The sequence below is a fragment of the Herpailurus yagouaroundi genome, unplaced genomic scaffold (assembly GCF_014898765.1).
Source record: "Herpailurus yagouaroundi ecotype Mexico unplaced genomic scaffold, PumYag 181, whole genome shotgun sequence".
In the NCBI taxonomy this organism is placed as follows: Eukaryota; Metazoa; Chordata; class Mammalia; order Carnivora; family Felidae; genus Herpailurus; species Herpailurus yagouaroundi.
In genome coordinates this window covers 6,370,901-6,386,741 of record NW_024412412.1, presented here as the reverse complement: position 1 = coordinate 6,386,741, position 15,841 = coordinate 6,370,901, and the positions used below count along the sequence as shown (strand labels likewise).

At 49.1% G+C, this 15,841-nt stretch overlaps 2 protein-coding genes across 15 annotated transcripts in view; one reads left to right on the top strand and one right to left on the bottom strand.

Moving 5' to 3' along the window:
- Positions 1-15,841, bottom strand: part of LOC121039607 (uncharacterized) — an 82,236-nt gene that overhangs the window by 60,988 nt on the left and 5,407 nt on the right. For 6 of the 14 annotated variants that reach the window (XM_040489824.1, XM_040489822.1, XM_040489820.1 and 3 more), the window contains one exon: positions 8,178-8,490. The exons of 3 other annotated variants lie outside the window; for them this stretch is intronic. In XM_040489824.1, coding sequence (XP_040345758.1) covers positions 8,178-8,258 — 81 coding nt within the window. In that variant the 5' untranslated portion in view covers positions 8,259-8,490. The remainder of the gene's footprint in view (positions 1-8,177; positions 8,491-15,841) is intronic. 5 more of the 14 variants (XM_040489816.1, XM_040489818.1, XM_040489815.1 and 2 more) reach the window with 1 other exon arrangement.
- Positions 2,204-15,026, top strand: DEFB1 (defensin beta 1). Its single transcript, XM_040489830.1, has 2 exons — positions 2,204-2,341; positions 14,208-15,026. Exons 1-2 carry the CDS (start codon positions 2,284-2,286, stop codon positions 14,354-14,356), a joined length of 207 nt encoding a protein of 68 aa, XP_040345764.1. The 5' UTR covers positions 2,204-2,283; the 3' UTR covers positions 14,357-15,026.

The window sequence follows — 15,841 nt, the reverse complement described above, 5'->3', positions numbered from 1 at the left end:
CTGTCTCCCTCTCTCTCTCTCTGCCCTTCCCCTCTCCCTCAAAAATAAACAAACATTAAAAAAAGAAGAAGAGGGGCGCCTGGGTGGCGCAGTCGGTTAAGCGTCCGACTTCAGCCAGGTCACGATCTCGCGGTCCGTGAGTTCGAGCCCCGCGTCGGGCTCTGGGCTGATGGCTCAGAGCCTGGAGCCTGTTTCCGATTCTGTGTCTCCCTCTCTCTCTGCCCCTCTCCCGTTCATGTTCTGTCTCTCTCTGTCCGAAAAATAAATAAACGTTGAAAAAAAAAATTAAAAAAAAAAAAAAAAAGAAGAAGAAACTCATCTCTTGCTTAAACAGCCAAAGCTGATTGTGTTGCCCAGATAAGAACATTGACCAAGAGGAAAAGCTTTGACCATTAGGAAAGCTGCTTATAGAATTATGAAAACTCCTAATAAATAAAACATGTAAAAAATCTTTACAATTGATGAGAACTCGAGAGAGCCTTCGATATTTGCTGACACAACACCCCCAGTGTGACAGCTGAAAGACTGGGTTTCCAATCCTTGCAGCTCAGGAAGACTCGGCCCAGTCTGGAAACCAGGCCTTCTGACCCCAAGCTGCCATACCACTTCCTCGGTAAGCCGTGGTCGAGCACTTCCGGGCAACATATGTCCACTTGGAAAAAGGAAAGGCTGGACTTGATAAGACGCTCCACATCGTCTGTCATTAGGGAAATGCCAATCAAAACAAGGACACCCCACTGCACACCTGTGAGAATGGCCAGAATCTCGAAGCACCGAGAACGCCAAATGCTGGGGACGACGTGGAGAAACACGAACTCTCGCTCACTGCCGGTGGGGATGCAAATTGCGCAGCCCCTTTGGAAGACAGTTTGGCAATTTCTTACACATTAAACATGCTCTTACCATGTGACCCGGCAACTGCACTCCTTGATATGCGCACAAAGGATCTGAGGACTTATCCCCACACGAAAACCTGACCCAGATGTTTACAGCAGTTTTGTGCCTAAGTGCCAAAGCTTGGAAGCCATCAAGGTGTCCTCCAGTAAGTGAACGGATAAGGAAACCGTGGTTCATCCAGACAATGGGATATTATTCAGCGCTGAAAAGACATGCTTTATGAAGCCATGAGAAGACACGGAGGAACCTTAAATGCCTATCACAAGTGAAAGAGGCCAATCGGAAAAGACTACAGTCTGTTTCCACCTCTGTGACATTCTGGAAAAGGCAAAACTATGGAGACAAGAAACAGATCAGTGGTTGCCAGAGGGGAGAGGGGGGAGGGAGGGATGAATAGATGGGGCACGGAGGACATTTAGGGCAGAGAGACTGCTCTGCATGACACTGTAGTGGTGAATACATGTGTCCAAGCCCACAGAATGTATGACACCCACAGTGAACGTTAATGCTACGGACCTGGGGCGATAATGATATGTAGATTTAAGCTCATCAACTGTAACATATGTTCCCTCTGGTGGAGGATGCTGATGGGGGGAGGTTGTGGGGAGCGGTCAGAGAGTATACGGGAAATCTCTGTGCCTTCTCCTAAATTTGGCTGTATACCTACATCTGCTCTAAAAAAAAATAAAGTCTTGACAAAAATATACTGTTTCAGTGATAGAAGAGGCCCATAGATTACAAAAGATTTGAGAGACACGAGGGGAGGGAGAAGGAAGGGAGACAGACATTGGTTACTTAAGGAGAATGCTCACAGCAGAAGCAGAGAATTGAGAAAGCAGCCTTGGCCTGTTGGAAAGTCCACCCCTGTAGGCTAAATGAAAAGCAACCAGCTCAGCTTTGATCAGAAAAGAGGGTGATGTCTGGGGCCGTCTGACAGGGAACACAGCTCAGCTACATACACTCGCCCCGGCTGGTGGCTTAGTGTCCCCTGAGGCCGCTTGTTCGGGCCCTGGGAGCCGCTCCAGCGGGGCCGCTAGCCTGAGCTGCCTTCTCCGGGAACTCCATCAGCATTGTCCAGCCTCAAAACCAAACAGAACTGGCCAGAGGAGCCAACCCCAGGTTTCCAGGCTGAAGGCTGAATCCGGTCGCAGCTAGATGGAGAAAAGTGGGTCCACGTGACTCGCAGCCTACTCGGGGCAAATGGCACCAGGGGTTATTTATTAGAATTTCACTCTGTGGGTTGCGACACCACCCTTCAGATCGCCCGTGTGATTGTGCAACCCTCTGCCCTATAAATACAGACACTCCCGCCTCTGGAAGCTTCTGTCAGCTCGGCCTCCGAGGAGCCTCCTTGGCCAGGCATCCGGGCCCAACCTGCCGGCCGCCATGAAGGTTCTCTGCTTCCTGCTGCTGGCACTGTGCCTCCTCTCCCGCCTGGCCCCAGGTGAGCTTTGGGACACCCTCGCCCTGGGCCAGGAAGCAGGGGCTGAGTTCGGAGGACAGCTGGCCTTGTGTCCCAGGGGATGGAGGGACGGAAAATCATCCCCAAGGTTGAACGGCCAGCTTGGGCAGGTGGCAACGGGCAGGCCTGCTGAGCCTGGGGCTGGGGGCCACCCCCGGGAGTGACAGACTCAGGTCTCCCCCAGTGACTGTGGCTTGGCGGCGGGGGGCTCTTTGCTGTCGGTGCTTGGCAGGGATGTGGGGCTGGTCTCGGGGAGCTGCAGCATCTCCCAGCCCCGTGTTTGCCTTGGACATCTAGGAAGTCTGCCATGTGGAAGGGGACCACCCACTCCACCAGCAACGTGGCTCCCCGCACTGAGGGGCCAGCTCCCTATCCAGCTGAGGGAGGGGCAGGCTGCCACCCCGGCTCACCCCGGTCACTGGGTAGGGCCTCCCAGATGCCACGGCCAGAAGATGCCAGTGCCTCCGGGTCAAAACAGCAGTGCACCTGCTGTAAGAGGAGGCAGGGGAGCCAACTGGGGGACATGTTTTATCCTGGCCCCGCCACTCCCTCACTGAGTGGCCTTGAGCAACCCATGCATGCTGGGCCTCAGTTTCCCCATCTGCAAAATGAGTGGGCCACTGCAGGTGGCCCTTAGAGCACCAAAGCTCCGGAATTCTCTCAAAGATCAGATTGTGCTTCTCTGCAGGGCATCACATAGACGTGGCTTCTCCAAACGTGACTCAGTCCCCCATCTGAAAACTGGGTCCAAAATATTCTAAGGCAGACTTTGAGTGTTTCCAGCCGGGATCTATCGGAGGGGTGGGGAAATCAACCTAATGAGTTGCCACCACATTTTTCAAAAGAACAGAAAATACTAGTGCACGCCACACAGCGCACATCCGTGCCGTTTCACCGTCCTCTTACTCCCGCGGGTGTGTGAATGTGTGTGTTTGTTCTCGGTGGCCGTGCAAAATCGCTTACTGTGGTTCAGTGCCAACTCAGAAAAGTTGGAAAGTCACTAGGTTAACCCGAAGAGTTATCAATCACTCCGTCACCTCTAAATACAATTTAAGCATGTCATTCAAAGTACAGAATATAAAAGTGTTTCCAAGGATGTGCAGGAACAACTGGACCTAGCAGTTAGACAAATGGTGGTGAACAGCATTGAACACTTAGTGTATGCAGGATTCACTCAGACTCTCCCCGGGGGATCTACCCCACGCTGCCCTCCCGACAGCACGTAAAGCCCGTCTGCACAGCCCTGCCAGGAAATGGATTCTCAGTATGGGGACGGGACTAAGTTTACTGTCTGAAGGTTACTCAGTGGAGCTCCTGGAACGTGCTGCTCGGGTCCCAGCCTCACACAGTGACTCACCCTGAGCCCTCACGTGGGATCGGTTCACTCCCTTTTCTGGGAAAGCCGGTAGGTTCATCTAGTCACACAGGGGGAAACCGAGGCCCACGTGCCCCGAGGCGAATGACAGTTGTGGAGTCACTGCAGGAAACCATGACTTGACAGTCTCTTTTAGCAGTTTTTTTTTCTTTTTTTTTTTTTAACGTTTATTTATGAGACAGAGAGACAGAGCATGAATGGGGGAGGGGCAGAGAGAGAGGGAGACACAGGATCTGAAACAGGCTCCAGGCTCTGAGCCATCAGCCCAGAGCCTGACGCGGGGCTGGAACTCACGAACCGCGAGATCATGACCTGAGCCGAAGTCGGACACTTAACCGACTGAGCCACCCAGGCGCCCCTCTTTTAGCAGTTTTTAATCTCTATCAGAAAAAAAAAAAAATCATTTCTTCCTCTTATCTTCTACAAATCTTACGTCTTATTCCTGGGAGCACAGAATGATGTCAAAATGTCAAGGCAACCCGGGTCCCTGATCAGCTGGACGAGAACCCAGCCAAGGGGTACAGAAATCAGGGGAGTCTGAGGCTGTCTGCTCACCAATTCAGTGACTATTTAGTTAACAGCTACTGTGTGCCAGCATTGTCCCGGAAAACACAGCCCTCGATGTCATGGCCTTACATTGTAGAAGCAGAGCATGACAAGAAACCCAATTTTATAATTAATTGTCTGATCACCATTGTGTTGTGAAATGCCATTAAGTACAGGGTGGTAACAGAACACGTCACAGTGGGAGCTGACCTGGTCTTGAGGGGCCAGGCAGGCTTTCTTGAGCAAGCAGAGATGGGAAGGAAAGATGGAGGTCACTTTGGTGTTCACGGTATTTAAAAAAATATATATATATATATAGAGATATATAGATATATCTATATCTCTATATATATATAACTTCCTTCTAGACATTAAAAACGCAGGATGTGTTGCATAAAATTCAGACTTTTATCTTCTCTTAAAAACACACAAAAAATGAGGGGCGCCTGAGTGGCTCAGTCAGTTAAGCATCCGACTTTGACTCAGGTCATGATCTCACGATTCGTGAGTTCAAGCCCCGAGTGGGGTTCTGAGCTGACAGTGCAGAGCCTGCTTGGGATTCTCTCTCTCTCTGCCCTTCCCCACTCATGCTTGCTCTCTCTCTCTCTCTATAAATATGTATATAAATAAACTTTAAAAACACACACAGAGAATGAGGCCACATTCCCACATAGCACCAGGGAGCTGCAGCCGTGGTGGCTGCTGTCCCAGATGGACACTTGTGTCCACATCACCACAGACCCTACTACTCCCTATCGCCTCCCCTCAGATCGCTGCACCGACATCTAGCATCTCGCCTGGCTGCCGTGCATGTCCGGGTCCACAGTCCTGAGGGAAATACACTGGTAAAAGGTGAAAGGGCAGGTGGGACTAAGGACAAGCTGGACAGAAAGGAAATCAGGTGGGAAGGCCCACAGAGGAAGAGAGACAGAAACCCCAAAGCTGTCTTTTAACTTAGTGCTTCGCCCAGGCCCCTGTGGGGAAGGAAGAATCATTATCCTTGTTTTGTGGATACATGGCTTGGCCAGACTCACACAGGGCTGGTGACAGGCCGAGGGAGGACTGCAACCCAGGCCATCGGCACTGCCTGCCCTCGGGGCCCAGGGTGTCAGCACAGAGAGGAGTCACAGGGACAAGAGGCTCTGGGGCCTCATTGAGTGAGGCCTTCCATGGCAGGAAACCAGCTGGGTGTGGACGAGCCCCAGAGACTTTTCAGCCGAGACAGTGAAGGAATCAGAAATGGCGTCTTCAGAGGCTGTGTTCACAGCGTGGACGCTGGTCAGGGGACAGCCGCACAGACCCAGAGATGCAGACAGGACCTTCTCTCCTAGCTGCGCCTTTGTCCCAGGTGGTCAGCCCGTTACTATAGCAACACTAACCAAGCCCCCTGACAGAGGCATGGGCCACTCCTCGACACCCCTCCTTCCTGTCCCTCTGAGACACGGCTGGCACTCCCGGAGGTCTGGGCCTCGGTTTTCACCATCTTTAAAATGATGGTTTAGGCAAAATGACTCCCAGCTCCCTCATTCCGTGACCCTCGGTCTCTGCCCTGCCTTGCCCACACCTGAGCATCGCACTCTGTGATCCCCACCCCAACCTGCTTGCCCAAATTCCTTCCACCTGTCTGACCTCTGGCGACAGCCACCAGGAATGTGCGTGCTATGGCCTCTGGGTCCTATCCGGAAAAACACGCTCCCCAGTGCCTCAGACATAAGGGCCCTGCGGCCTCCAAACCAGGCTTTGCAGAAGCAACCTGGTCAGTGCCGCACGGGAAACTGAGCTGTCCTCACAGAATGTCACACGTGGCTCTTCACAGCTGGAAAATGCAGTTCTACGAATATCATCTCGCCACATGTCCCAGCCAGAAAATAGCAAGTATTTGACTTCGGTTGTGGCTCCAAACCCCATAGTCTTTCCAAAGGCTTCCCAAAGACCTCTGGATGCATCACCAGGCACAAGGATCGATCTTTTCAAAGTTTTTTTTTTTTTATTTTAACGTTTTATTTATTTTTGAGACAGAGAGAGACAGAGCATGAGCAGGGGAGGGGCAGAGAGAGAGGGAGACACAGAATCGGAAACAGGGTCCAGGCTCTGAGCTGTCAGCACAGAGCCCGACGCGGGGCTCGAACTCATGAGCTGCGAGATCATGACCTGAGCCGAAGTCGACGCTCAAGTGACTGAGCCACCCACGCACCCCACAAGGATCGATCTTAAGAATAATCTAGACAGAGGGCTCGTGGGTGGCTCAGTTGGTTGAGCATCCAACGCTTGACTTCAGCTCAGGTCACGATCCCAGAGTCTTGAGATCGAGCCCCATGCTGGGTTCTGTGCTGAACATGGAACTTGTGTAAGATTCTGTCTCTCTCTCTCTCCCCCCCGACCCCACCTCTCCCCCCTCCCTCTCTCCCTCTGCCTCTCTCCCCTGCTCACATCCTCTCTAAAATGAAAAAAGTAAAAAATTTAAAAAAAGAAAAATTTAGACAGGAATTGAGTTAAAACTTCTCACGCACTTATAAGAGGCTTTGCTGATTTCCAAAGTGTGAGTTGGCGAGCAGGGAGGTCATGAGCTACTTGTCTGAAGACGACAGTCTCTGGTCTGCAGTTATGTATGCTCCAGTTCACTCTGGAGTTTTGTTATTTGTTTTGCAGGAGTGGCTTGTGTATTTCATTTTGTCCCCAGATACCTTGCAAGTGAAGTCTGACCCTTTCTAGCCCCTGCACAGCACCAGACTCCTACGCTGACAAGCAGCCTCTGTTTCAGTGCCCCACCTGCTCGTGGGCAGGCCTCCCCCTGACACGACCCCCACCCGACCACCTTGTCCTGACCGGGGAAGGCCCAAAGCTGACTTGCTGAGGCCCAGAGGGCTCCCATCAGCCCATCTCCCGGTCTCGCTCACTCCCCACCACCGTGTCCCTGTACGCCTCCCCGTAGGCACAGGGCTCTGCCGTCGGGTGTTGCGAAAATCCAGACTGCATTCTTTAGCTCCGTGTATCTGTACGTATGTTTGCTCCTCAAGCAGCTCAGGCTGATTGGTCACGTAGGTGGTGTGCTGGCTCCTGACTTTCTTCAAGCCTGGCCTTTTCCTGCACATTCCACAGTGTGGTGCCGGCCCGAGACGGGGGCGCGGATCCTGGCACACGGCAAACCTGGGCCTCGTCTTTTCTGAAACACTTATCATGTTGGCGATTTGCTCTCGCCTCCGCCTGGTGGTTCTTTAGCCCAAGAATCGTATAGTTATTTATTCAACAGCTTTGCCTTCCAACGGTGTTCCAAAGCCTCACCTGGGGCTCTAATTAACACAAAGGCAACCTTCGTGCCCTTGCTTCAGAGCAGAAGGGCACAGAGCGAGCTCCGTTCTCAGCAGCCTGACAGCCACACTCCCATGCTCGGATTCTCTCCCCTCTCTGTCTCGCATTCCCTGAAAGGCTCTTCAGGAAATGTTATTTTCATGGCTCTTCTATGCGAGGTCTCAAGATCCCCTTCTGCGTTTATCTCCTTTATGATCCGTCCCGCCTACTCTCCCTTGAACCATCAGCCTGTCACCTGCGCAGGTTATGTTGCCTGTCGGCAGCGCGGAAAGTTGGGGTTCCTGCTTGAGGCAGATTTATTTTCTGATGACTCTCAAACTTCAGCCTCTCCGGTGCTCGCTGCCCCGACCGTTCCTCCCTCCCTCTTGTTTTCTTCCGTGCCTGACCCATGCGTGGGCACAGATTTCCCAGTTAGTCTCCTGCCTGTTATTACCCCCTGACTAGCTGCCGTTGCGTTTAGGTGGGATTAGGGACGATCCAGCTGTAACTGGCTTAAACGTGTGCACATCTGAACGAGTCCCCATTTCTGCCTCAAGCACAGAAGCCGGCACAAACCCGCTTTCTCTCCTTCTCACCCCTCATTCTTACCTGGAAGGGGGTTGTCCCTCTTCCACATTCCTCCGGTTCCGGGCGCTCCAGCGGGCTGCCACGGGGTGTGCTGGGTTGCATTCCTCAGGCCGCTCCGTGAGGACCCAGGTGGGAATGAGCACCAAGTTCAGGGAAGAGTTGGTGCCCTTGGGGAAGGGGAGAAGAGCAGGCTGAGTTATCTGCGGCGCTCACGGGCAGGGAAGGGGACCAGCGCAGGGACAGGAGAGGGCACTGGCGGCTGCATGTGGAGCAGGACGTGAGCAGCTCTGGGAGTATGCAGAGACCTCTTCAGAAGCAGCTCTTCCTTTTTTCCCTGCAAAATAGGACATGCATCCAGAAAAGCGCAAAAGCATGAAGTACAACCTAATGAACTATTATACACAAGCAGCCTGTAACCAGGGTTTTAGTCAAGAAGTGGGGCTTGGCCGGCGCCCAAGAAATACCCCTCCAGCCTTCCCGGTCACCCACCCTTTGCGCCTTCCCCCAACGGTAATCATTGCTTGACTTTTATGGCAATGACTTCCTTTATTTCTTACGCTTTTACCTTGTCAACACTCCGTGCTGAATAACACAGCTTGGGTGGTGCCTGCCTTTCAATTGGCGAGATGCCAAGAGATAGGGGACATTGTGTGTCATAGGATATGCACAGGGGCGCCCGGGGGGCTCAGTTGGTTAAGCATCTGCCTCTTGATTTCGGCTCAGGTTATAATCTCACGGTTTATGGGATCGAACCCCACGTTGGGCTCTGTGCTGAGAGCAAGGAGCCTGCTTGGAATTCTCCCTCTCCCTCTCTCTTTGCCTCTCCCTTGCTTGCACCCATGCACTCTCTCTCTCTCTCAAAATAAGTTAAAAAAGAAAAAGCATCTTCCAAAAAAAACAGGATATGCACATATTCGATGTGATAGATGCCGCACTGCTCTCCGGGGAATGACAGTTCCCACTGCTCCGTATCCACGCCAACAATCATTTTTAAATTATAACAGTCTGCTGACTGTAGGGGTAGCTTGGAGTTTTAATTTGCATTTTCCCAATAAATAACAAGTTGAGCACTTTTGTATACAGTTATAGCCATGTGGATATCTTTTGTGATATGTGAAACTACGTGTCTATGTTTCCTATAGATTACCTGTCCTTTCTTAGTGATTTGTAGCAGTTCTTTGTATATTCTACATGGGAGCCCTTAGTCAGCTGTAAGCATTACAAATCTCTACTGCTCTCTTGTGCTTTGATTTGTCTCCTAATGGAAACTTTCCTTACATAGAAGTTTATATCATTATCACAATGTGGCTAAATGTGTCATATCTTGTCCTTTATGGTTAATGCTTTTCGTATCTTTTTTAAAATTTTTACTTATTTTTTTTTAATTTTTTTTTCAACGTTTTTTTATTTATTTTTTGGGACAGAGAGAGACAGAGCATGAACGGGGGAGGGGCAGAGAGAGAGGGAGACACAGAATCGGAAACAGGCTCCAGGCTCTGAGCATTCAGCCCAGAGCCCGACGCGGGGCTCGAACTCACGGACCGCGAGATCGTGACCTGGCTGAAGTCGGACGCTTAACCGACTGCGCCACCCAGGCGCCCCAATTTTTACTTATTTTTGACAGAGAGAAAGACACACAGCATGAGCAGGGGGAGGGGCAGAGAGAGAGGGAGACAGAATCTAAAGCAGGCTCCAGGCTCTGAGCTGTCAGCACAGAGCCCGACGCAGGGCTCAAACCCACAGACTGCGAGATCATGACCTGAGCTGAAGTCGGACGCTCAACCGACTGAGCCACCCAGACGCCCCAATGCTTTTCGTATCTTAAGAAATCTTTCTTGGGGCTCCTGGGTGGCTCAGTCAATTCAGCACCTGACTCTTGATTTCGGCTCAAGTCACGAACCCAGGGTCGTGGGATTGAGCCCTGCGTTGGCTCAGTGCTGAGTGTGGAGCCTCCTTGTGATTCTCTCTCTCTCCCTTTCTCTCTGCCCCTCCCCTGCTCATGCTCACTCTTTCTCAAAATAAAAAATTTAAAAAGGAACAAAATAAGTCTTTCTTTACCCCCCAAACATGAAGAAAGTCTACAACATTGTTTTCTGAAGGCTCATTATTTTTCCTTTTTCATTTAGACTTCTAATCCATCTGTCAGTGGTTTTTATCTTTTTAATATTCTGATTTTTTGAGAGAGAGAGAGAGAGAGAGAGAGAGAGAGAGAGAGAGAGAGAAAGCACGCATGTGCATGCGTGCACAAATTGGGGAGGGGCAGAAGGAGGGAGAGAGAATCCCAAGCAGGCTCCACACCCGGCTCAGAGCCCACGGGGCTCCCTGTCTCACTACCGTGAGATCAGGACCTGAGCTGAAATCAAGAGTCGGATACTTAACCAAGTGAGCCACCCAGGTGCTCCCATCTGGCAATTATTTTAATGTGTGAGTTAACGGCAAAGTTGTGTGTTTTGTTTTGTTTTGTTTTGTTTTGTTTTTCAGTATGAATGTCCAATTGTCCTGGAACCACCTCTAAGGAGACCATGTCCCCCGCACTGTTCTCCTGAGCCACTGTTGGTCTACGTCAATCCTCCGTATATGCATGGGTCCCTCTCTATGCTCTGCATTCTGTTCCATTTGTGTTTGTCCTTGTGTTACCACCACACAGTCTAATTACAGTGGGTCTATAATTAGTCTTGAAATCCAGTAAAGCAAGTCCTCCTACCTTCTCCAAGAGTGATTTGGCTATTCTTGGTCCCTCTGAATTTCCACATGAATTTGAGTAAGTTTGTCAAGTTTCATTGAAAGAATCTCTTGGGATTTTCATGATATTGAGTTAAATCTGCTGATTAGGAGCACTTGGGTGGTTCAGTCAGTTAAACATCTGACTTCGGCTCAGTCATGATCTCGCAGCTTGCGAGTTTCAGCCCCGTGTCGGGCTCTGTGCTGACAGCTGGGAGCCTGGAGCCTGCTTCAGATTCTGTGTCTCCCTCTCTCTCTGCCCCTCCCCTGCTAGCGCTCTGTCTCTGTCTCTCAAAGTAGTAAATAAACATTTAAAAAAATCTGCAGATTAATTTGGGGGAATTAACCTGTGAAAAATAATTAATCTTCCAGTGCTTAAACATAGAATTTCCACTTCTTCTGTTCTTCTTTAACTTATCAAAAAAATATTGCATTCTTTTTTTTAATATTATATTTTTTATATACAGAAGTACTGCATTTTCTTAGATTTACAACTACACACCTGATATTTCAATATAGTGAGTTATTTTAATTTCATTTAATTTGTTGGTTGCTAATACAAAGAAGTAAAGTTGGGTTTTTTTTGTATGTATTGATATCATATAAAGCAAACTAGTTACACTTGTTAATTCCTTTTGGACTATCTACCTATAATCAGAATGCCTGCAAATGGTGACAATTTTATTTTTTTCCCAACCTTTATACCATTTGTTTTTGTTTTCTCTTCTGTTAGTCCCCTGGCGAGTACCTCAAGTACAACAACATTCAATGCAACTGACGACAGTGACTATGCTGGCCTTGTTGGCCATCTCACATGAAAAGTTTTCAATGTTTGACCGTTAACAGTACTGCTTGTTGTAGACTTCTCCAGATACTCTTAATGAGATTCGGGAAGTTCCCTCCAGGGTTATCTGTTAAAAATTTTTATCACAAATCAATGTTGAATTTTTCCAACGCTTTCTGCATCTGTTGGGGTGATTATATGATTTTCTCCTTTAATTGTTAATAGGCATTGACTGATCTTCAAATGTTAAATGAAAGCTTGAATTTGTGAAATAAACTGAGCCTGGTTTTATCCTGTTTGCTGATACTTTATAGAGGATCTTTGCCTCTCTACTGATCAGGGAGATTGAACCATAGTTTTCCTTTTCTTTCCCTGAATTCTTGACCTTTATAGACAGTGGCATTAAGATCACGTTGACCTCACATCAGGAATGGCAAATGTTCTCTTTTGTGATTCTGAAAAACAGTGCGTGTCGTGTAGATGTTATTCTTATTGTTTGGTAGAATTTGCTAATGAAGCCATTTTGGCCTAGAGTCTCATTCATGGACCCAACAGCTTTGACAGCTATGAAACTATTCATATTTTCTAATTCCCATTTATTTCAGTAAGTTATATTTTTCTAAGAACCTTTCTATCTCAAGAAAAAAAGACTTTTCTATTTCAACTCAATTTTCAAGTTTGTTCAAACTAGTATTCCATTTTTCTATATGAACAGAAAAATATTTCTAATTTTTCTATTTCAACTAAATATTCAAGTTGTAAAGCTCATACTACTTTTAATTTTTTATGTTAATAGAATATGTTGCCCTGGCTTTCCCTCCTGTCTGCTCCCAATCTTGACAAGGTAATTCTTTCCTGTTAGCTCTAAAATTTGAAAACCAATGGTCCAGTAATGCTCATTCTTTACTGAACATTAAATTCACCTAAGGAATTATTTCTTCTTTTAATGCCAGTACATAAACTCCATCCCGGGACAATTAAGTCAATAGTTTTAAGTAGATCTCAGCTGATTTCATGGGTATGCAGCATGGAGAACCACTGGTTGATGCTACAATTTCTCAGCCGTAGTGCTATTGACATTTTGGGCCTGAGAATTCTCTGTTATGACGGCTGCTCTGTGCATCGCACGTATCTGGCAGCACTTCTGGCCTCCGCCCACTAGATACCTAAACATCCACCCTGCATCCCCCACAGGTGTGACAACCAGCAATGTCCCCAAACATTGCCAAATATCCAGTCACCAGACAACCATGATTCCAGACCAGATGAGGTAGCTGTAACAGGGATATGGATTAAATAAGAGGGCAATTTCAACCGGTATGAAAACTATCTTTCCAATGAGCAGAGACACATGACATCAGAATGGACTGTTCCCCAGAGTCATGATGGCCTGTTGTGTTAGCTCGAGTGGTGGCCATAATAAAATAGCACAGTGTGGGCTCCTTTAAGAGAGGTAATGAATTCCCTCACAGCTCTGGAGGCTAGAAGTTCAAGTTCAAGGTGTCAGCAGGTTTGGTGAAACCTCTCTCCTTGGCTCACAGATGGCCGCCTACTCTTGTGTCCTCACAAGGCCTTTTCTCTTTGAGTATATATCCCTTTATATATCCAAACGTCCTCTTCCTACAAGGACACCTGCCATATTGGATTAGAACTACTTTTATGACCTCATCTAACATTAATTACCTGTCAAAAGGCCCTACCTCCAAATACAGTCACATTCTGAGGCACTGGGTAGTTAGGACATCAACATACTCATTCTGGTGGCGGGGACACAATTCAATTCACAACACCTATCAACGAAGGCATGCAAAACAATGGCCTGATAGTCACTTATCCGGGATATCGTAGGGCGGCTTTGTTCTCTGTTAGATAGAATATGAGACTAGTCTAGAGACCTTGTGATTACGAGATTCTGGGATACTGGGAAGAAGGCAGAATAGATTCCAACTGGGCAAAACAGGGAAAGCATTATAGCACAGCTGTACTTCCGATGCTAAGGTGAGCCAACCTGCTGCCCCAGGCCCAGGAGGAGAGAGGGCAGCCATCCAGGCTCTGCACATGGGCACCTGCCATGGAAGGACCACAGACTTCACCAGAGATGGTGACAGGAAAGACGGTGGAGCAGGGAATCGGTTCGGAGAGGATGGTATAACTAGGCAGCATGGGAATGGGGGCACAGACAGGAATGCTCATGGGGTTAGGAGTGAGTTTCAGCGTTCCTGAAACATGAGGCGTGTATTTGGGCAACAGTATGACGTGGTAGAATACTTTATGTGGGGACTGACTTGAATCCCTTGCACACCTCAAAGCTCTCAAGGAAACCCTACTCAGAACCCTACTGCTCATCACCGGCTGGCACAGACCTCAGACGGACGACGCTCTGCAGGTGTCTTATTTCCTGGGCAGCCCCAGAGACACACGGAGTGCAAAGTTCTTGGAAGAGAGAACCCGTGGAACTGCTTTGCAAAGAGTTGCTTTACCTAATGTTCTGAAGTCACTGTGGCCACAAGCCATGAGTCTCAAGTGTTTTCTCTCCCTTCTTACAGGTGCTGCCTTTCTCACGGGTCTCGGCCAGCGGTCTGACCACTACATATGTGCCAGGAAAGGAGGAACCTGTAACTTTTCTCCATGCCCACTTTTTACCAGGATCGATGGCACCTGCTATGGTGGAAAGGCCAAGTGCTGCATGCGCTGACTCTGGCCTGGGAGCGATGGACAAAGCATGCAGAAGTCAAGTGAAGTCTTTGTAACCGCTATTTTAATAAAAGAAGACTTTTTTTTTTTTTTTTTTAAAGCATCCCTCCTTCAGACCAAAATGAATCTTGTGTCTCCTTCTGGAAGACGTTGAGAAAGTAAGGGGGTTAGGAGAGCGGAGCTGGGCCGGGCCACGGAGCCTGCCCAGTACAAGAATGGGAGATGCTGACCACAGCATTTTATCACCAAACCAACAGGCGGGCAATGAGACCCAGGACACATGAGGAGGAAATGCTGCAGAGGAAAGCTTCCCTGGTCCTAGAAGCAACTCAAGGTCATCCCAAACTCAACGTCTTAGCAGCCTGGCCAGGGAAACGGCCCCTGTGCAGAGCCCAGATGGCTGCCTTCTCTCCTCCCTGGGCCTGGGGCAGCGGGTTGGTTCACCTTAGCACTGGAGACCCTGTGTCATGAGGACAAAGCTCCTCCCGTAATTTCCACTCTCGTGCCCAGACTCCCGCTCCACAACCACACCGCCTGGCCGCACACTGCCACCAAGAGCATCTTATGGCCACAACGTCTCATCTCACTCCCTTGGCCTGTAGACACCTGTTGGTGAGGGAGATGGGTCGCCCTCCCTTTTTTCCAATAAATTTTTTACCACTCTTGACAACGCACGTGGTGCTGTGGTCTCCTTATCTGACAACAATCTCATTCTCCACGCCAATACGTTATAAGCACAAATGAAAATCAAACATTGTAAAAACATTATGAAACCAGAGGCAGGTTTCGGCAGAACAGCCCTTGTTTGTGAGGGAAAGGAGGAGGGGAGGCTCACCGGTGTTGTGGACATTAGCCTCCTCTGGGCCTTCTCTGTGACACACAAGCAATACATGGTCAAGGAGCCCAGGACATCTGGGCCTCTCCCTTTCATGAAAAGCTAATAATCCAGAGGCATTCCATTTTGAAAAGAAACCTCGGGCCTGCCGTCAGCTTCCCTCTTCCAGATACGGAAGCCCCCCCGCCACCCAGCAGCATTTCTCTGGGTGTTAAATCAAAGACGATTCCCGGAGGAGCCTTCCCACTTAGGGCGGCCGATGTTTGGGTTTCCCAAGACCCAGGTCCTCAGGCGGAAAAAAAAGCCCACATGCTGGGTTTACCTCACATTCTCTGGTTTACAAGGTTGTGGTAATTTTGCCTGCCCTGCCAGGAGCTCTTCAAGTGACCAAAAGCACATGCTTGGGGATCCCCAGCCACAGAGAGGGAGGGGACCGTCCTGGCCAAGAGGATGCCACCGTCCCCAGAAACCAGAAAAACTAACAGGATTCCTGCAGCCCATCCACCCCTAAGACATGTGGTCCCAGGGCTTCCATAACTATGTGGGTAGCAGTCTTGACTGCACATTTAAAAAATATATTCATTTATTTATTTTGAGAGCACGAGTAGGGGAGGGCAGAGACAGAGGAAGCGAGAGACAATCCCAAGCAGG

Excerpts from the sequence above, each read along its gene's own strand:
- DEFB1 (XM_040489830.1), top strand. The coding sequence starts at position 2,284 with ATGAAGGTTCTCTGCTTCCTGCTGCTGGCACTGTGCCTCCTCTCCCGC. Across the intron at positions 2,342-14,207 it reads CCTCTCCCGCCTGGCCCCAG|GTGCTGCCTTTCTCACGGGT; the intron begins GTGAGCTTTGGG and ends CCCTTCTTACAG.